This window comes from Peromyscus californicus, unplaced genomic scaffold (genome assembly GCF_007827085.1).
Source record: "Peromyscus californicus insignis strain IS unplaced genomic scaffold, ASM782708v3 Scaffold_8__1_contigs__length_139910024, whole genome shotgun sequence".
Classification (NCBI taxonomy): Eukaryota; Metazoa; Chordata; class Mammalia; order Rodentia; family Cricetidae; genus Peromyscus; species Peromyscus californicus.
The window spans coordinates 105,900,450-105,918,441 of record NW_026294606.1 but is presented as its reverse complement, the minus strand read 5'-3'; the positions used below and the strand labels follow the sequence as shown (position 1 = coordinate 105,918,441).

The following is a 17,992-nucleotide window of genomic DNA, read 5'->3' as shown; positions in this document are numbered from 1 at the left end:
CATATAGAAAACTGAATGATAAAACCTATTATTATATATAGTTAACATAGTAAATTTTAATTCTAAAAGGACGTAGAGGAGAAAGAGTCAGCCTTCCTTCCCATGTTGACCCACCGTTGCCATTTTGTAGGAAATCATTCCCTGGAGCAGTATCTCTAGAATAGTTAGTTGTCCAGGAAGGGTATAACACTTCTTACAGTCACTACATTCCTGTCAAAAGGCAATGATTAGATACAGAACTGGCAGTTATTGACTTGGAATTCTGTGCTTTAGTTTTATGATTGGCCCATGATCCCAACCTGAATTTTTGGCAGGTCCTGCCAGAGATTTGCTTCTGTCTTTGGTTGTGCCTGCACCTCCTCAGCAGTGGCATCGCTCACAGCTTGAAGACAAGGCAGGGAAAGCCTTCCGCTGGAGGGAGAGTGAACTAAAGGAAGCAGGACTGCTGGTTCCTAATGACGTGGTATGGCTCCCTCATCTTTCTCTCCTTCTCTTTCTTTACTAGAAAAGACATAACTTCATGATTAGAACAGCCCGGGACCCCAAGGAGCATCACTACTGTGGACAGTTAGACACTCTGGAACCAGAATATGAAAAAGTCAGGCAGAACAAATCAGGAATACCAAATTTGTTAGGACAGGAACAACATGCAGGTTCTTCAGGGATGACTCCTTTATCCTAGCAAATCCACAAGTCCTAAAGAAATACTTGAAGGGACAAGGAGGGAAGCAGACAAGACTCTAGGTGAAAGTGTGTAGGATCACACTGCTGGAGGCCTTGGTGTGGCCCCAATGATGGAAGGCAAATGCCATCTTTCTCCCTTCTGATGGAGTAGAGAGCCTGGCACCAGCAGCCATGTTTGAGTATCTGGCTGCTGGATTGGGGAGAGAATGAAGGAACTCATATCCCTAAGTTTCTCTTTTCTTAGCCTCAGTGGATTTTCAGATCATGTTCGGCCCTAGAAACTTCTGATTGATGACTCAGAATGTCAGCTTGCAAAGCTACCAGTGTTCAGCAAGAGTTGTGGATTACCCACAAAAAAGACCGAGATAAGCACGTAATCAGTTGGAATGCTGCCCTGGAACTGTGTTTACCCATGAATTAAATTTCTAGTGAGGTCACGCAGCTGCACCCCTCCATTCAGTCTGTCATGAGAGGAAATGGAATTCAGATTCTTAACATGTTGGTGTATTGTTTTCTGGTCTAAAGGAAAATTTGAAGCAAAAATTGGTCAAAGTGCTGGAGGAAAACCTTATTTTGTCAGAAAAAATTCAGCAGTTGGAGGGAGGTGCTGCCACCTCAGTTGTGAGTGGGCACCCATCTCAAACACACGGTAAGTTAGGAAAGCCATGTGTGGGATTGGATTGCCAAAATAATGGTTGGTAAATGGCCTGCTTAGTGAGCTTCATCAACCAAAGCTCTCATGGCTACCTTTGGTTTTCCTTGGCCATTATTTTTCCTTAGGAATTAATGGAAACTGTGATCTTACCTCAGAGAGTTATTATTTTTATTTATTTTTGTAGTACTGGAAATCCAACCCAGGCTAGGTCCCTAGCTTTTGCTTCAGAGAATTGTAATGCAGGCATCTTTGACTTAGCATGTGAAGCTCTGTGTCCATGTAAAACATATGTGAATGATGTTTTTTCAATGACACTGCTTTTTGTCATTACAGCAGGAGAAAATGTATAAGGAAATGCAGAAATTCAGCTTCATGACCCAGCATTGACTATCATCAGTATTTCAGAATTCTTTCTTCCAGTTACCTCCATATGATAAACATTCAACTCAAAATTTTAAACTATACCCTGATTTTTTTTTTTTTTTTTTGAGATAGGGTTTCTCTGTGTAACAGTCCTGACTGTCCTGGAACTCACTTTGTAGACCAGGCTGGACTTGAATTCACTCAGAGATCCACTTGCCTTTTCCTTCCCAAATGCTGGGATTAAAAGCATACACCACCACTGCCCGACTGTACCCTGGTTTTTTTTTAAAAAGATAATTTACATACAACAAAATATACTCATCTTAAGTTTGACTCTAATGAAATATATAGAAATTCCCTTACAAACCTGTGTGGTCATTTCCCCCATGTGCCCCAGGCGACCGTAGACTGTTTCTACACCCTAACTGAATGGCACAGGCACTCCCACACTGCTGCATGAGTAGCCTTTACTTTTCTACCAAACTCTACATTGTTGTTTCTAATATTTGATAACCATGAAGTTGCCTTTGCTTATAATAGTGACTGTATAAGTATAATACAGAGAGGAAGTTGGTAATTCTAAAGAGATTCTGAATATTCAAAAGGAGGACCTAAGGTGGAGGAAAGCTTAGAATGAAGACCTTCTCTGAGACCACCTTCCTTCCCTGGTGATGGAGTATGGGTCCTAACATGTGTGCTATTGTAAATAACGCTGCTGTCAAAAGCTGCGTACAGAAAATGCACAAAGACTTGTGTACATTTCAGACTATTTTCCTAGAACTCGAAAGGCATAGACACTTTTTGAGGGTTTCTTACACATTGCTAAATCTCTCTTGAGAAATGTGGTTTTGAATAATCATATCAATTGTGTACTTGTGTGTTCAAGCTCCCTTTTCACTCCATTTTTGCAAATGCTACTTTGTCTGCTTGTTTGTTTGTTGAGACAAGGTTTCTCTGTGTAGCCCTGGATGTCCTGGAACTTGCTCTGTAGACCAGGCTGGTCATGAACTCAGAGATCCACCTGCCTCTGCCTCTGCCTCCCGAGCCCTGGGACTAAAGGCATGTGCCACCACACTCAGCTGCAACTGCTACTTTTTTTTTTTTTCTTAAAGTTTTCGGTTAGGCTGCGATGACGCATGCCTTTAATGTCAGTGCTCAAGGCAGAGGCAGGTAGATCTCTGAGTTCAAGGCCAACCTGGTCTACAGAGCAAGTTCCAGGACAGCCAGGACTACACAGAGAAACCTTATCTCAAACAAACAAAAAATAAATAAAATCTACCCTCAACTTCAAGCCTCTAGCTCAGCTTTCATAAGTAAATATAGGCACTCAGATTGTTATGAGGAAACGATGTGGAAGCATTGAGACTCCACTGTTAAAACTCAGCACAATCTGATATTCACAAAACCCAGATGAAATGGTCATCGGTCTCCTCCTACCTATGAAAAGAATCCTTTCATTCAGTCATGGGGGCTGGTTCTGTGTGGTGGTTTACCGGCCGTTAGTGCACCTTTAGCAGTCCTGTTTTCCACCTTCCAGACCTTGCCACTCAAGACATGATCCATGGTAGCATCACCTGGGAGCTTGTTAGACAAGGGAATAGTGGCCCTCTCCGCGGGCCTACTGAATCAGAATCTATTTTTAAGAAGATCCCAGGGGATTGGGAAGCATATTAGCGTTTACAACGTGTTATTCTAGAAAACTGGCTCTTAAGGACCAGAGTTCCTGTGCTTTTATCTCCCTTAGGACTGCAGGCAGTGGTAGAATATTTGGAGAGGCAGGTGTAACTGTCTTGGCTATCTATCGGGGACTATGGGGGTCCAGCCCCTCGACAGTCCCCTCCTAGAGTCTGGGAAGAATCTACAACCAGCTGATAATTAATCTTTGATGAAAAGAAATGAATCTATGTACACGAGACTCCTTAGTCCATACACTTTATTATTCTGTGATAGTTCTCTCTCTACACAGCTTCTATTCTGCTCTCATGTCTAGCTCCTTTCTTGCCTGATTTCTCTATATTTATCTACTGTCCCTTCTAGGTTCTCATCTATCTAGTTCTTTCCCCTATCAGCTCCTCTCCCGTCTCCTTCTCTCTCATCTGACTCTTCCTCATCTTGTTCTTCCCCATCTTGTTCTTCCTCACCTGGCTCTTCCTCATGTTCCATCTCGTTCCTCTGGTACTCTCTTCTAGCCCTACAATCTAGTTCTTCCCCATCTCAGTTTGTTCCTCTCAAGTTCCTACCCGTCTAGTTCTTCCATTCTCTTTTCTCTTCTCCGACTCTCCGTGCCCTGGAAGTCCTGGTATATAAAGCCAGGCTTCCAGGGTCAAACGGAGGGGTGATAAGAATCACATTGAGAGGCAATAACCGTTAATTATCATTTGCAACCCCAAAGGGAAGTGACCAATGGGGAAATGAATTAACTAAAGGCTGAATTCAGGTAATATCTAAGAAGAGGGCTCTTATGTGCTCAACTATAATCTTAAACGTGATTGGTAGAAAATGTTAAGAATCTATAAGTTGCTAGGTCAATGGGAGAAAATAAAACTGTCTTCTTTTTTCCTGTGGCTCCTATCTGTCCAAGCTATCTGCCGTTTTTTCTGCAGGGGGGGGAAGTGTGCTCAGTTGCTAGGCAACCTGTGTACAGCTAGATGCCTCTGGTGATAGTTAAAGGGAGATCTGGAACTGGAGGTAAGGTTTGGGAAAGGAGGAAGTAAGGCTTAATTGGCACATCCGCCAGGCCTTCTCAGACAGGTAGCCTGGATTAAGTCTGTTCTTAGAGAGTACAGAGGTATCTCTGATAAGGTACTTTCCTCCATCCGGTGATGGACCTGGCCGGATGCTGCCAATAATGATAATTACAGGGAGGCTTGAACTGGGTTTCTGGCTGAGCATAGCTATCAGCGCAGAAGGTTATCTAAATATTCCTAGAAGTGGTTAGGTAAGGAGTTAGCGGTCTATAAAGTTAGTAAGGCTGTAAGAAAGGAGGATCTGAGCTGAATTGTGTAAAGCTATTACTTAACGTCCACCTGACCTAGGTGGTGTCTCCTTGTGGAATTTGCCTTAAATCAGGAGACTTGCATGTGGACTGTTATTACTGCTAGTCCTTGAAAGTGGCCAAGGGAGATATCTGATTCCAGAGAAAGCCTTTCCTGAAGCTGTTTTCCAAATACCTGGAATGTGTATGTCCAGTGAGTGAGTGATCAGTCCACACTGTTAGCCCTTCTAGGGGAAAGTCAATTGGGAAAACTATGAAGGCACACATGATTTTCATAACAGAAGACAGCTGATATATAACAAGCCAAGTAACACCAAAAACTCCTTGGGATTTGGCTTCCTCTGGAGGAATTCCCTGATTCCTCCAAGTAGTGACTTTGCCATAACCAGCTGAGTTCTTATAATATATTCCTGCGGCCCGCAGCAGTTATCATTGAGATATTACCGTTTATCAAATACCGTTTATTTTATATATTGACACAGTTCTAGATATTTTCACAAACTAGGTAGGGAGAGAAGGACACAAGTTTCGAAACCAAAATGTAGACTGCAGGAGACTGAATACTTGTTTACGGGGTACAGCAATGAGGGCAGTGTGTCACTGGTGTGTCACTGGTACTGTGGGTCATGATCATTAGCTCTAGTAAAACTCGAAAGTTGGTCTAATATGTGCAGTTGTACATAGCTGAATTGTAATTCAGAGCAGTCACCAAATGCCATATTCTTGTCAAATAACTCCTGTCTCTAAGGGAGGGAATGGTGAATGGCATGTGGAGGTAAGTACTGGGAAGGGCAGGGGCTGGTTGAGATGTCCCAAGTACTTAAGCTCTACTTAAAGGTGAGCCTCGAGTCCTGCTCACTCCTGGCTGTTGTACCCTTTGTAGATGATCTTCTGCGCAAAAACCAGCAGCTGACCATACAGGTGGCCTGCCTGAACCAGGAGCTGACTCAGCTGAAAAGGCTGGAGGAGACAGTTGCTCTTCTCCACGAAAGTCAGAGGTAGGAGCAGTCTGGCTGGCTTTCAGAGCATGTGTTCACTTCTCTTTATCTTCTCTGCTTTTCTTGGAAACTAGACTCTACACCTGTGTAAATTAGTGTATGTAAATCTCCTACTAGGCCATGTTAGCTCAGGGATCAAAGGACAGCTTTTAGTACTGCTTTTATACACCAGGGACAACCCTTTGCTGGCATTGGTGGGTTGCAACTACTCAGTAATTAGTATTTCAATGGCTATAATGGAACTCTAGGGTCAGCCAATTGTTTTGGTCATTACATACCCCTCAGATCAGCTATCTGACTCCTCTGGAAAGTGCCTGTTTGCTATTGGGCACAGAAGACTCACCAAGAGCACTCAGTAGGGAGTAATAGGGAAAGAATCCAAAGTAGCCACAGCATCAGCCTCTTTACAGAAAGCATCTCTGATGCAAACTGGAGATGTGTTGGGGGAGGGGGGCTGAAGGCAGCTGGCAGTTCCAGGGAAGCTCTTGAAATGTTGATTTGCCAATCTACCTCTGCTAGAACTTTCATTGATGCTTAAATACAAAAATCAAACCCAGACCTCACTACTGATTTTCAGTAGAGTAACATTAAAACCAGAGGGTCAGATCCAGACCCTTTCTGGATAGCTTCAAACAAACAACAATAACAACAAACCACCCCACAACTTTTCACCTGGGCATGTATGGTGGCACATGCCTATAATCCCAGTGCTTGTGGTAGGAGGAAGGTCAGCACTTCAAGGCCAGCCTCAGCTACGTAGTGAGTTTAAGGCTAACCTGTACTACCTGAGACTCTATTTAAAACAAAAAACTATAGTTATTTCAAACTTTACAGAGTAAAGAGAAGTCATAAAGTCATGGTTCTGCATTGGAACTACAGGAAGGGTTTATTGAAATGCAGATTTCTGGGCTCCAGCCTAGAATTCTGATTGGCACTGTAGGCTGGGAGCTTGAGAATTTGTGTTTCTGGTATTTCCCGACTGTGCTGTGGCTGCTGGTCTCAGACCCACATTAGAGCATCTCTCTTAAGGGATGAACACTCAAAATACTTACCTCAAATTAATTTGAAATGACTGTGTTTTCCTAAACCACTCAGCTCATTTGTTTCATTTTTACTTTGATTCTTAGGAAATTTTTTTTTTTGGTTTATCTTGTTTGTATAGTTTTATAAAAACATTTTTATCATCCTAAAGTCAAATCCATACTAAATTCAGAAGTGTCTAGCCATTTCCTTTCCTCTCAGTAGCCTTCTACAGTGGATGCTGCTGGTGCTGATATCTGTTAATCTTTTATGAGAAGGAGTACAGGTGTTGCTTTTTTATATTCTTTTTATTTTTAATTTTAAAAAACGTCGTATTCTGTGTCTATGGGTGCTTTGCCTGCATTTATGTCTGTGTACCATGTACCCATGGAAGCAAAAAGAAGGTTCCAGGACCCTCTGGAACTGGAGTTACTGATGTTGTTAGCCGCCATGTAGGTGCTGGGAACTGAACTGCAATCCTCGGGAAAAGCAGCCAGTACTCTGTGAGCTACCTCTCCAGCCTGCTTTACTATTTAAATTATTTGTTTATTTATTTATTGGGTAAGGGAGGAAGAATTGAATATGCTAGACCATGTGTGGAAGTCAGTGTATAGGGTTGCTTCTTTTCTTCCACAACGAAGGTCCCAGGGATCAAATTCAGGTTGTCGAGCATGACTGCAAGCGTCTTTATCCACTAAGCCATCTCACTGGCCCAACATTTTTACCTTAAAAAATCAGTTCACAGTGGTCTGAGTTAGTTCTCAATCCTTTTTATACCTGCCTAGTACTCACTGTTTGTTTATACTTTTTTAAAATTTAGTCCTCTAATAATACCAGTTTAGATGAACAGTATTAGACTGCCCAAAATAGTATGAGCTGGGGTGTGTGTGTACCTAGCAAGTGTGAGGTACTCAGTTCAATTCCCACCTCCAACCCCCTCAAAACAAACAAAATAGTGCTGTAATTTTTTTTTTTTTTTTGAGACAGGGTCTCTCTACATAGCCCCGGCTGTCCTGGAACTTACTACGTAGACCAAACTGCCCTCAGACTCACAGAGATCCACCTGCCTCTGCCTCCTGAGCTGGGATTAAAGGTGTGAGCCACCACGCCTGGCTGCATATGTCATGTTTTGTGCTGGTGTGTAGATGGCTTTTAGTGTGGTGTGGTAATCAGAGTTCAAGAGCGCAGTAGTGGCTTGTACCATTAGTTAGTCACAGAGGCAGGCTGATAGAGAAGCAATGCTTTGGGAGTGGGAACTGCAGGGCCTGATCAGAAGCCAATACCCTAGTGCTTCTACTTCCCTCGTCAAGAAAGTGCTTTGGAAAGAAGGAGAACCGCTCTGTAAAATGTGGAAGAGACGATTGCTTCAGTCAGTCTGGAACACAATCAAATGAACTGTAACACAGGAACTGTAGGTCTGCTTTAAAATAGCCCACTCATAAATTGGACAATTCTATTGAAAGATGTTACTTCAGTGTGTATTTGTCTTTAGTAGCCATTTCAGACCTGACTGGCATCTGCTTTGCTGTTGTGATTTCATGACTGCCTTTTCCCCTGGGCCTCAGATCCCTGGTGGTAACTAATGAGTATCTGCTGCAGCAACTGAATAAAGAGCACAAAGGCTATTCCGGGAAATCGCTCCTGCCTCCCGAGAAAAGTCATCCTTTGGGGAGATCGTCACCCTTTGGGAAAGGCACGCTGTCTTCCTCCTCACCAATGGCACACGACACGGGTCAGTATCTAATACAGACTGTCTCAGAAGCTGTCCCCGAGCCTAGTTTGTGGACCTAGCACTGAAACCTTCACCACCAGCTCCCTTCCACCCATGGAGGGCTCTCGGTGCCATTGTCACGGTGTTGGGTAGTGGTGTTTACCCCAAAGATTAAGAAAAAAACTTTGATGATTATATTGTCCCTCTTTTATTTTTCTATTTGTTTCCTCCCATTTGGTCATTCTTTCCTTCTGCCCACACAAATTGTTGGCACTTAGTCCTAGGCACCATTTCACACAGAAACATTTGATTGAAAATGTCAGGAAGGAAAAAATAGTGGACACTTTTCAGTGTCATTTGAGGCTGTGGCAGAAAGTTACAGAAGGACATCTATCAATGTCTTTTGTGTTAGATGAATTTCCAGAGACTCTGAAACATTTGAGGTCTCCTCCTGCATAGTGCAAAGGTGTCCACTCTGGAGGAGCCTATATCCTGAGAAGACTCCCATGATGGACCTCAGAAGTTGATCTAAAGAGAGCTTGGAAGAAGAGGGTGTGGGTGGATCTTGCAGATTAGGATGGTCACAGGGAGCTAGTGCAGAGCCTCCTAGACTAGCAGTGCAGTCTGGTGACCTCTGAGGGGTCAGGATTGTGGGTCGGGGCAGAGGTGGGATGTGGCACCATGAGTGTATGTGACTGGACATCAGTCCTAGCCTGGAGAATGCGATGTCAGGAAGATGTCCCCAGAGGACAGTCAACCAAGACCTGAGAACAAGCAGGTTACTAGGCGATGCACAGGAGCAAGGGCAAGAACAACAGGAAAGTAGCAGCTGTGCTGTGTCACAGAGAGAGTGCTGGGGCGTGGAGGAACTAGCTGCATGGCTCCTTGCAGACTTTCCACCAAGGGGCAGAAGAGTAGGGCTTGCATTTCAAAGGCTTCCTCTATAAGGAGAATGGGTTCCAGTGGAATAGAACAGGAGCAAGCACAAAGAAGGCGGACAGCAGGAGAAACAGGGGCAGGCCCACCTCACACAGCTTGTGAGCGTGCCCGGGTTCAGTGTCATTTCACGCGGGAGGAGTATACAGTCTTTGATTCTGATTGATCAGGTATCTTAAACCTCGGTGGGTCTACTTTTATGTCAGCTTTCTCCAGAGCAGCTAATGTTGCCAGAAAACAGAAGTCCTCACACCTCTTCACCTGTAAGTCCATGTCAGGAAGGGAGGTGGGATAAGATGTTGATTCCTGTCCCTACTCAGATGCCGTGCAGGGAAGGAATCCTGCTGCCACACTGTGGGCTGTGAATTAGAAATAAGTCCACAGACATCTGGGTTTACCTGGCTTTTCAAGAGAAGCCAAAGGTTTTTTGATCTGCATGCTCCACAAGAGCCACCTTCTCTATCTCCTTGTCCCGTGAAGAAATCTCCATAGAGCTTAAGCCTTGCATAGAAAGGGGAATGTCTGAGTTGTCACATTTCAGAAACTCAATTCAGGGTGCAAACCAATCTACTATGCAGACTATCATGGGCAAACACCATAGTTCTTTGTACCCCACCCTCTCTGCCTCTAGTGTGAGCATCTAGTGGTGGCAGCCTGGTATCTGCTCAGAGCGCCTCTGAAGAGGAGCAAAGAGCCTCCCAGACTAAGCCACCTTCACTGCCATTCCCCTTTGTCACAGAAAGTGGCTGGGCCTGCCTCAGGCCAGCAATTCTTTGGGCTGCTGGGCACTCCTGGGTAAGTTATCTCAGATTCTGATTTTTCCTAATGTGTCATGTAGTCCTGGGGACAAAAAGTAGGTATTTATAATGTCAAGGAAAAAGCCATAGTTGTCACCATGCAGGGCTAACTGGACCCATCTTGGAGGGCAGAAAACCTCTGAAGCAAAGGGAAAGAGTATAGAGGCTGTCACTGTAGGCCTGTGACAGGGGAAGAGAAGACAGCCAGTCCGCAGGGAGGTAGCTCCCTGCCCAGAGAGGGGCCTCGACTTCCCCACTGTAGACAGGTGTTTAACAGGGTGTCCTTGTCAGCCTGGCCTTGCTAGAGGAGGTCCCCACAGTTTTCAACCACAGGGGGCTCCCTGGCCCTAAGTGGACCTTGAGCTGCTTCTGGCTCTATGTGGCTTTTCAAGGAAAACAAGGGATTTTACTCCTACCAGGGAGAGTGTGGGGCCAAGCATCCCTCTCTCTCTCTCTCTCTCTCTCTCTCTCTCTCTCTCTCTCTCTCTCTCTCTCTCTCTCTGTTCCTCCAAGCCATCGTACCAGTCACAGGAATGAACAGGTTGCCGCTCCCTCCCCCTGCAGCTCTAGCTGAGAGTGAGGCTGGGTGTGGACACAGGTGGACCCATTTGCCATGAGGGTCTTTCAGTAAGTGGGAGCTGGAAGGATTTAGGTTTCCCATAATGCTTACTGAGGTTTTGAAAGCTTGCAATCCTGGGAAAACAGGGGAGGAGAAGAGTGAAACCCCACCCAGGTAGCTTGAGAGGACAGGGACAGCCCAGTGAGGAGCCACCCTCTGGCAACTAGGAGGCAGGGGCCAGCCTGTGCTCTCTGCTTTCCAGCCGACCTTTGTCCCTGTCCATCCCATACCATTTGTCTGCATCTCTCATCCCTACATGGTTGGCTTAAGCCCAGTTTGAGCAGCACATCCTGGGACAGCCTGTGGGATGAGGGGATACACAGTAACATTTCCTCACTTGTGCTCAGGTGAGAAAAGAAGTTACCGTTGAACAGGAGCTTCTGAAACTCTCTAGAACACCTCAGAAGCTGCCCTCTCACAGACAGGCCCTAAGTCTACCAGTCTCCTTGTTACCACGGCAAGGAAGGAGAGTTGGCAAGGAAGCCTGTGCTTGGGAACAGCTCTGACCAGACACCAGGGACTCAGGACTGATGATCTGGAAGGGCAGAGTGGCCCCACCTTCCCCCAACAGAATGGTGAACAGACGGAAGGGAGTCAGCCAGAGTCCCTCACTGTGGGACACCAGGATCATCACTGGCTATGAGGAGCAGTGTTGGGGTTGCTGTACCAGAAGCGGGCTGGCATGAAGATAAGACGTTTATCGTCCAGGACTCATCTGTAGAAGTCTTTTCTTCCCTAGGCCTCAGTTTCCTCAGCTATAAAATCAGGGAATCAACTGTTTATTCTCTCAGGCTCCTTCTAGTCCTGAGTATTCTGAGATTCTGGGCTAGAGCCCAAAATGGCTTGCCCCAATACCCCCCTGCTGGCAGCCATAGTACTAAGGCCTGGCGCTAAGCCTCTGCCAAGGCTTGGTTCAGGCCAAGTGTGCTGTTTCATCCTTCCTTCTGCTGTGAAAATGCTGAGTGCAGACTGAGACCCTTATCGATAGGACAGCAGGCTGTGACGTCATCACTCGAGGGTCAGGGCCCAGGAAAATGCTTTGCATCTCCCTACAGTCATCTTGGACAGTCTGGCTCTGCTCTGCACTAATGGAAAGGACTCACTAATGGAAGAGGATCTCATCCATTCATCCATTCTGGGCAGGGCTGCCAGTGGGAAGGAAGAGCCCAGCAGGGTGTATATACAGGAGGGTGGGATACTGCGGGGGAACTGCAATGTGGATGCCGTGACCCCATCGCTGTGACCCCATCACCGAATACCCAGCCAGTCCATATTGGTACAAAAGGTATCTTTATTGAGGTCTGGGTAAGAATTAGGCACTTGGCCAGAGCAGCAGCTTAAATATGAGGCAAGCAGGCAAGAGTCAGCCATGCCTGGGACCAGGCTGGGCGGTGAAGGTTTAGGCGCTGTCTCCCAGACAGAAGTGTGGGAGACAAGAAGAAGGAAGGGACACGGCAGTCTGGGTCAGAGGCCTGATGGGATGGCCCCTGGGGCTGGGCAGGAAGCTCTTGGTGGCAGATCCAGCAGGGAGGGAACCAAGCTTTCTTGCTCCATGTGACCCTTGACCCAAGCCTGAGCCTCCAGTGGAGCAGCCTCACTGGGGCCTTCCCAGGTCTCACTTCTTCACCTTGGCATCATAGGTGCCGGCATTCTTGTAGGCGCTCACGTACCCGCTGTCGTCCAGGATGTCCTGCCGTCCAGCAATGCCCTTGCCCTTGCCGCTCTCGTCGAAGCGTTCTTTGTGGGAACCTGTATACTTACTGGTGTCAGTCAGCCGGTCCACAGCACCACCTGTTTTTGCTTTCTGTTTGGACAGAGTTCCCACAGGGTCACCTGAGAGGGAACCTGGCCCATCTTACCTACCCCCACATCCTCTCAGCAGCAGGGCTAGCAAGGCACTTACAGTGACACCCAGATTGGCTGGTTCCTTGCCTGCTACCAGCTGGCAGATGGCATCAAAGGCCTCTTCCTTGCTCTTCCCCTTGAACCGCTTGGTTGCCAGCTCTTCCAGGGCTTTCTTGAACTCCTCATAGTTGATTACTCTAGCCGACTTCGCCCTGCCGGACACCATGTGCACCGTAAGGATTCCCTCCTCTTGATACCCTCCCTGATTCCAGCCCCCAACTCCCTACTTTCTGGGAACAGGAGAAACGGGGGTTTCCCGGCACTCACTTGACTTTGGAGAAGACGATGTCAACATCTGTACCCGTTACGGCCTTTCCGTCAGCCACCTTACAGTCCTTGCACAGCTTGGCCCAGTTCTTGCCATTCATCTCTTGCCCACTGGCTTTGGGGTCGCCATGGATGGCAAACTTCCGGAAACTCTCCTCCAGTCCAGCTACATCAGTGCTCATCGCCATGCTGCCACCCTGTGGGAACCCACGTCAGTTACCTCCCATCAAACTCTCCTCCCTCCTCTACCCAAAACATCCTACTGCTGTCTCAGAGCCTACAAGGTCTGATCCAGTCCCTCAGTCAGGCCTAGGTTGCCTGGGGAGAGGGGTTAGAACTTGTGTCTTCTTGTGCCCCAGAGCTGAGGAAGAGCCATGGGCAGAAAGGTCCTGTCACACTCTGTACCAGTCCTGGTTCTCAGTGCGGCTCAGAAGATGAAGTCATGATGCCCACACAGCACTGAGAACAGAGTGGCACTGTCCACAAGACTCTGAGGGTAGCAGCTAGGGCATGGCTTTGTCTGTCCCTGGCACAAAGCCTGCTTGGGTGGAACTGAAGTGGGGCAGAAAAGCCCTCCCTCCCTGAAAGCTCCATGTTGAGTTGGGTCAGTGCCAGGCCAGGCTGGTGTATGGGCAGGTATTTAGTGAGGATGGTGTCTCTCTAATGGTCATGAAGACCTCGAGAGGCCCAGCCTAAGCCTGTCAAGGGAGCAGGAGCAAGGGCAGTGGTGCATGCCCTAGGCAGGGGTGCAGCTGGCCCAGCCCTGGCCTTGTTACTATTTGCTGTTAAACAAAAACATGAGGGGAGCAGGAACTTGGGTCTGGCCTGGCCACAGTTTGTGAAGCCTGGAGACAGTTGCTAAGAGAGGGTGGTGCTGCTTGGAGAGTGTTGCTAAGGGTAGGATGGTGTCAGGGCGGCTTCAGGGAGAAGCTCCCAGTGCTGCTGGGCTGGGCTGGGGATCAGGGGCCCACGGGTGGGGCACGCCAGCACTCCCTAAGCCTAGGGCACAACCGTGGCTTCCTGGCCCCTTGCCACTGATTGAAGTTGTAGCTCCCAGTCTGTGGAGCTTAGGAGAGGGAAATTGGAAGCAACCTAAGTGGAGGCTTGTAAAGTAGCCCCTAAACTCCTCCATGCTGCTAGTGGGACTATGATCTTGGTGCTTCAATCCTTTACTGAAGCACACATCCCCTTGTCTACACTTCAGCCCTCCACTAAGGTCTTCTTATCACACCCTGAGCATGACCACACCAGTCCACATTCCCACAGCTCATATGCACTGAACCCTGGCTCTCCACACCCTCAGCCATGTACCCCCTGACCATACCCAGGCCCTGCACTGAGGCCTCCTCCATCCACACCCAAAGCCCAGAATTTGACCCTTTTTCCCACTTCTATCCCCACACAGACACTAAGAGGCCTGCATCGAACCCCCTCCCCAGCATACCCTCACTCCTGCACTAAAGCGTCTATTCATAGCCTGCTACTGCAGCCCCCTGACCACACCCTCACTCAGCTCTCTACTGCTGTCCTCTGACCACACCCTCAGCCCCACTGTGAGACTCCATGTACAGCTCAAGCCCTGTGCCCCACTTGCATCCCCATTTTGCATCCTTTTCATTCACATCCTGAAGACCCTAACCACACTCACTAACCTGACTCTGCACCCACAGCCCTTACAAAGGGCCCCCCACCATACCCTCGAGCATCCCCTTGAACCTCCCCACTGTGTCCAATCTATGCAATAACATTTCCATACTCTCATGCAAAATGTTAAACACCCACCATCACACTTTCATCCTGCAGCTTCCCGACCACACCCTTAGCTCTCCCGCTTTATCCATATACCTAGAGCTGTTGACACAGACTGGCCCGAAGCCCCTCAGAGTCTAACCAGCATTGGTATTTCCACACTCCTGCATCAAGTTAGAACATACCACCATCACCACACCCACTGCAGCATCCTGACCACACCTTCATTTTCAGCCACCATCTTTACCTCTGCCTCTTAGAAAAAGAGTCACCAATGACCACAATCCCCAAACACACACACACACACACACACACACACACACCTTCCTCTTCTTCCATTACTAGTCAGTAGACACTGGAAGCCTCCACCTGCTCATCCATAAGTTGCAGTTTTTAAGAAGGGGAAACCCAAAGATCCCACATTGTGGGGACCTCTGTGGGACTGTAACCCAGGTGGTACTGTACTCCCTTTGCCTCTCCCAAGGTGCAAACCCCACCGGGAACCCAAAGCCCTGCACTTGGTCACCAAGGGTAAATATGTCCAGGGGAGCTTGGGTGCTACATGATGCTTGTCTTAAGGAAATGGGAGGATCCTGAGCCTATTGCTCATTTCTGTCTATGGGAAAATGGATTTGGGGGCTGTTCAGGTGGAACAAAATCACAGAGAGCTGCTCTGGGGTCTGTAGACCTTGGATGGGGTGACCACGCCTCTGAACTAAATCCGCCCGTCAGCTCCTGCTGGGACAGCTGCAGTCATCAATCAGCCTAGCAAGGAGGTGGGGGCAGGGGTGTGTGTGGAACGCTTGGGGCCAGGGCTGGGGTGCTCAGCTGGTGTCCTCAGGTCAGTACCATGCAAGGTTGGTACAGGCTGCTCCCACCCACCCTTCCTTGTGGAGGATATTAATTAGGGTGGTCGATGTTCAGTTCTCCTACCGGCTTCTGTCTCGTGGCTGCTCCTGAGTGTGCCTTCGGATAGACAAGACCCAGGAACTAATCGACAGATGCTGGAGACCAGGAGGCTCCACAGCTCCGCTCCCTGCCGGCTCCCGGACGGGACTGCAGCCCGGGCGGCTCCCTGGTATTATCCCTTGTTTCTCGGTCACCATAGAGACAGTGAGTCCCACCCCCTAGGCAGTCTCGGCGGGAGAGTGACCAAGGTCATGCTGGCTCCTCCCACTAGACCCCGCCCTGCGTGCTCTTTAGGCACAGGGCCCTTGAAGTCGCGGCGACAACCTTATCCTGCCTCTCCCCTTCAGCCGCGGTCCTCAAGCAGCCAGAGCTGCCCTCTGCAGTCCTGGATGTCCTAAGATAGGAACTTCCATAGCCAATGGGGAAACAGCCCCCCCCCCGCAAGTTCAAGCGGGGTCCCCAACCCTTAAGGGATTTCTGAAAGAGTCAACCTGAGACTGTTTAAGATCTGAATTGAAGAAAAGAACGGGATCCCGCCCCTCATTGACAAGGGTCTACAGCTAGCTCAAAGACCACAGTTACTGTTAAATGTGACATTTGCCAGCTAACTCCCAGGTTCTGAGTGGGGTCCAGATTCTGGAGCATTGGGGGAAGACCGGGACAATCAGTGGATCACACGTGCCTAGCCCCAGAATGCTGGGTACTTTGATGGCGACCACTGTCAGGAAGCAATTCCCGGACCTCGAGAACGGCTGCCTCCTTCCATGCCACCTCTCCTCTCCTTGGTCTCACCGCCTCTGCTCCTGCTGCTGCCTCCTGAGCCTGCTTCCTCTTCAGTCTTCAGCTGCAAATACTACTTAACTAAATAACCTTGCGGGGCGTGGTGGCACACGCCAGCAATCTGGGTATTCAGGACACTGAAGCAGTACGTTCAAAATGCCGAGGCAAGCCTGGGCTACAAAGGAAATAGGAGGAACGGAGGGGAGGGAAGGAGAATAGTAGTGCTGGAACATGAACAAGAGATCCCATGTTTGATCCCCAACATTAAAAACAAAAATCCTTTCCTCGGAGCCTTCCACAACCTTTCCTAACCCACCCCAGGCCAGCTAGTAACAGTCACGGTCTGGCTTCCAGAAGACCCACGGCTCTTTCCATAATGAAAATAAGCACTAAGCCCGCAAAAGCATAAAAAAAAGTTTATTGGAGCATCAGGGCTGGTGGAGCGGATATTGCTGAGTCTTGGGCAAGGGAGGCCGATCCCGCCGGCCTTGAGGCCCCTAAAATGCACTCCGTGCGGCGAAGATGGGGTGTTGCATAGAGTCGGGCCTGCAGTTCCTACACGGCACTAAGGCAGGCCATCTTCGCCGCCGCCAGGTGTCCCGGGCTCGCCGCTGCTCGGGCTCACAAAAACGGCCGGCGAGCGTGCCTGTACTGCCAGCCCCGACTCTCGGCCCCTGGCTCCTGGGGCGCCCAGCGCAGCACTGCCCAGGCGTGTCTGGGCCACTGGAATCTCTTCCATGGACTCGGCTGATGCTGAGTAGTAAGCGCCTGCAGAGCCAGCCGCATGCACCGGACTGGCATTGGTGGAATCCGATGAAGAGCTGGAGTGGCGGCCAGGGGTCCCAGTCTCTGCACAATGAGAGGAATTTTGGTTGAGACAAGGGCTGCAGCCATGGCTTTAAAACTTTTCCCTCCCTCGAACTAACCCAATAGGATCCAAGCAGAGGTGTTTGGTGCTCACCCCGTAACCTGGGCAGCGGGAGCTCCCGGTCCAAGACCCCAGACCTCGGCAATCTATACACACGCCGCTTCCTCTTTTTCTGCAAAGACAGAGGGAATGTGGGCCACTTCCCCAGACCCACTTTGCCAAAAGCAGCAGAGGTACTCATCAGAGTGGAGGCTTCTTTTCCATCTCCCTCTTCTTGGGCGAGGTCCAAACCCAGTCCCTCCTACCTGGGGTTGGATCCGTGGAGGCAGAGCCAGTGTGTCTGAGGAGGAGGAGGGCAGTGGTGGTTCCACTTGGCCTTGGGTGGCAAGAAACTGGGAAGGCCTAAGGTAAAAGCCAGAGAGCAAGCTCTAGATGCTGCCCCCAGAGTGCCTCCCTGCTAGAGATTCCCTTCCTAGCAGGACAGAGAGACACTGACCCATTCAAGATTTTGCTGAGCTAGACCCAGACCCATGTTGTGACCTACCTCCCTTCTCCCACCTCCCATGGGGATAGCCAGGCGGCACTTACTTGGCATTTAATGCTGCTGGCCTGGCCTGGCCAGAGGGCTCTGGACGCACATGGCTGAAGGTCCTCATGTAAAACTCCATCTCCTCGGGAAAGAGGGGGTCAGGAATGCTGAGAGGCTATGTCTGAATCCACAGCCTCTTAAGCCCTG

At 48.7% G+C, this 17,992-nt stretch overlaps 3 protein-coding genes across 16 annotated transcripts in view; 1 reads left to right on the top strand and 2 right to left on the bottom strand.

Moving 5' to 3' along the window:
- Lrrc36 (leucine rich repeat containing 36) overlaps nt 1-11,924 on the top strand; it is a 71,033-nt gene extending 59,109 nt beyond the window's left edge. For 2 of the 4 annotated variants that reach the window (XM_052729285.1, XM_052729284.1), the window contains exons 11-14: nt 315-463; nt 1,210-1,333; nt 5,581-5,695; nt 8,281-8,621. In XM_052729285.1, the coding sequence (XP_052585245.1) occupies nt 315-463; nt 1,210-1,333; nt 5,581-5,695; nt 8,281-8,506 (614 nt within the window). In that variant the 3' untranslated portion in view covers nt 8,507-8,621. Of the gene's footprint in view, nt 1-314; nt 464-1,209; nt 1,334-5,580; nt 5,696-7,702; nt 8,185-8,280; nt 8,622-11,125 lie in introns of those variants that run through there. The other 2 variants (XM_052729286.1, XM_052729287.1) reach the window with 2 other exon arrangements.
- A 125-nt stretch (nt 11,925-12,049) lies between these two features.
- Nucleotides 12,050-15,884, bottom strand: Tppp3 (tubulin polymerization promoting protein family member 3). The gene is made up of 4 exons (XM_052729300.1): nt 15,633-15,884; nt 12,951-13,147; nt 12,682-12,835; nt 12,050-12,582 (listed from the first exon to the last, which is right to left on the bottom strand). The coding sequence occupies exons 2-4, from the start codon at nt 13,136-13,138 to the stop codon at nt 12,394-12,396; spliced, it is 531 nt and encodes a 176-aa protein (XP_052585260.1). The 5' UTR covers nt 13,139-13,147; nt 15,633-15,884; the 3' UTR covers nt 12,050-12,393.
- A 902-nt stretch (nt 15,885-16,786) lies between these two features.
- The window catches only part of Zdhhc1 (zinc finger DHHC-type containing 1), a 28,390-nt gene continuing 27,184 nt past the window's right edge, over nt 16,787-17,992 (bottom strand). For 7 of the 11 annotated variants that reach the window (XM_052729288.1, XM_052729292.1, XM_052729289.1 and 4 more), the window contains 4 exons: nt 17,845-17,927; nt 17,562-17,658; nt 17,350-17,428; nt 16,787-17,237 (listed from right to left, as the gene is read on the bottom strand). In XM_052729288.1, the coding sequence (XP_052585248.1) occupies nt 16,954-17,237; nt 17,350-17,428; nt 17,562-17,658; nt 17,845-17,927 (543 nt within the window). In that variant the 3' untranslated portion in view covers nt 16,787-16,953. The remainder of the gene's footprint in view (nt 17,238-17,349; nt 17,429-17,561; nt 17,659-17,844; nt 17,928-17,992) is intronic. The other 4 variants (XM_052729293.1, XM_052729295.1, XM_052729291.1 and 1 more) reach the window with 3 other exon arrangements.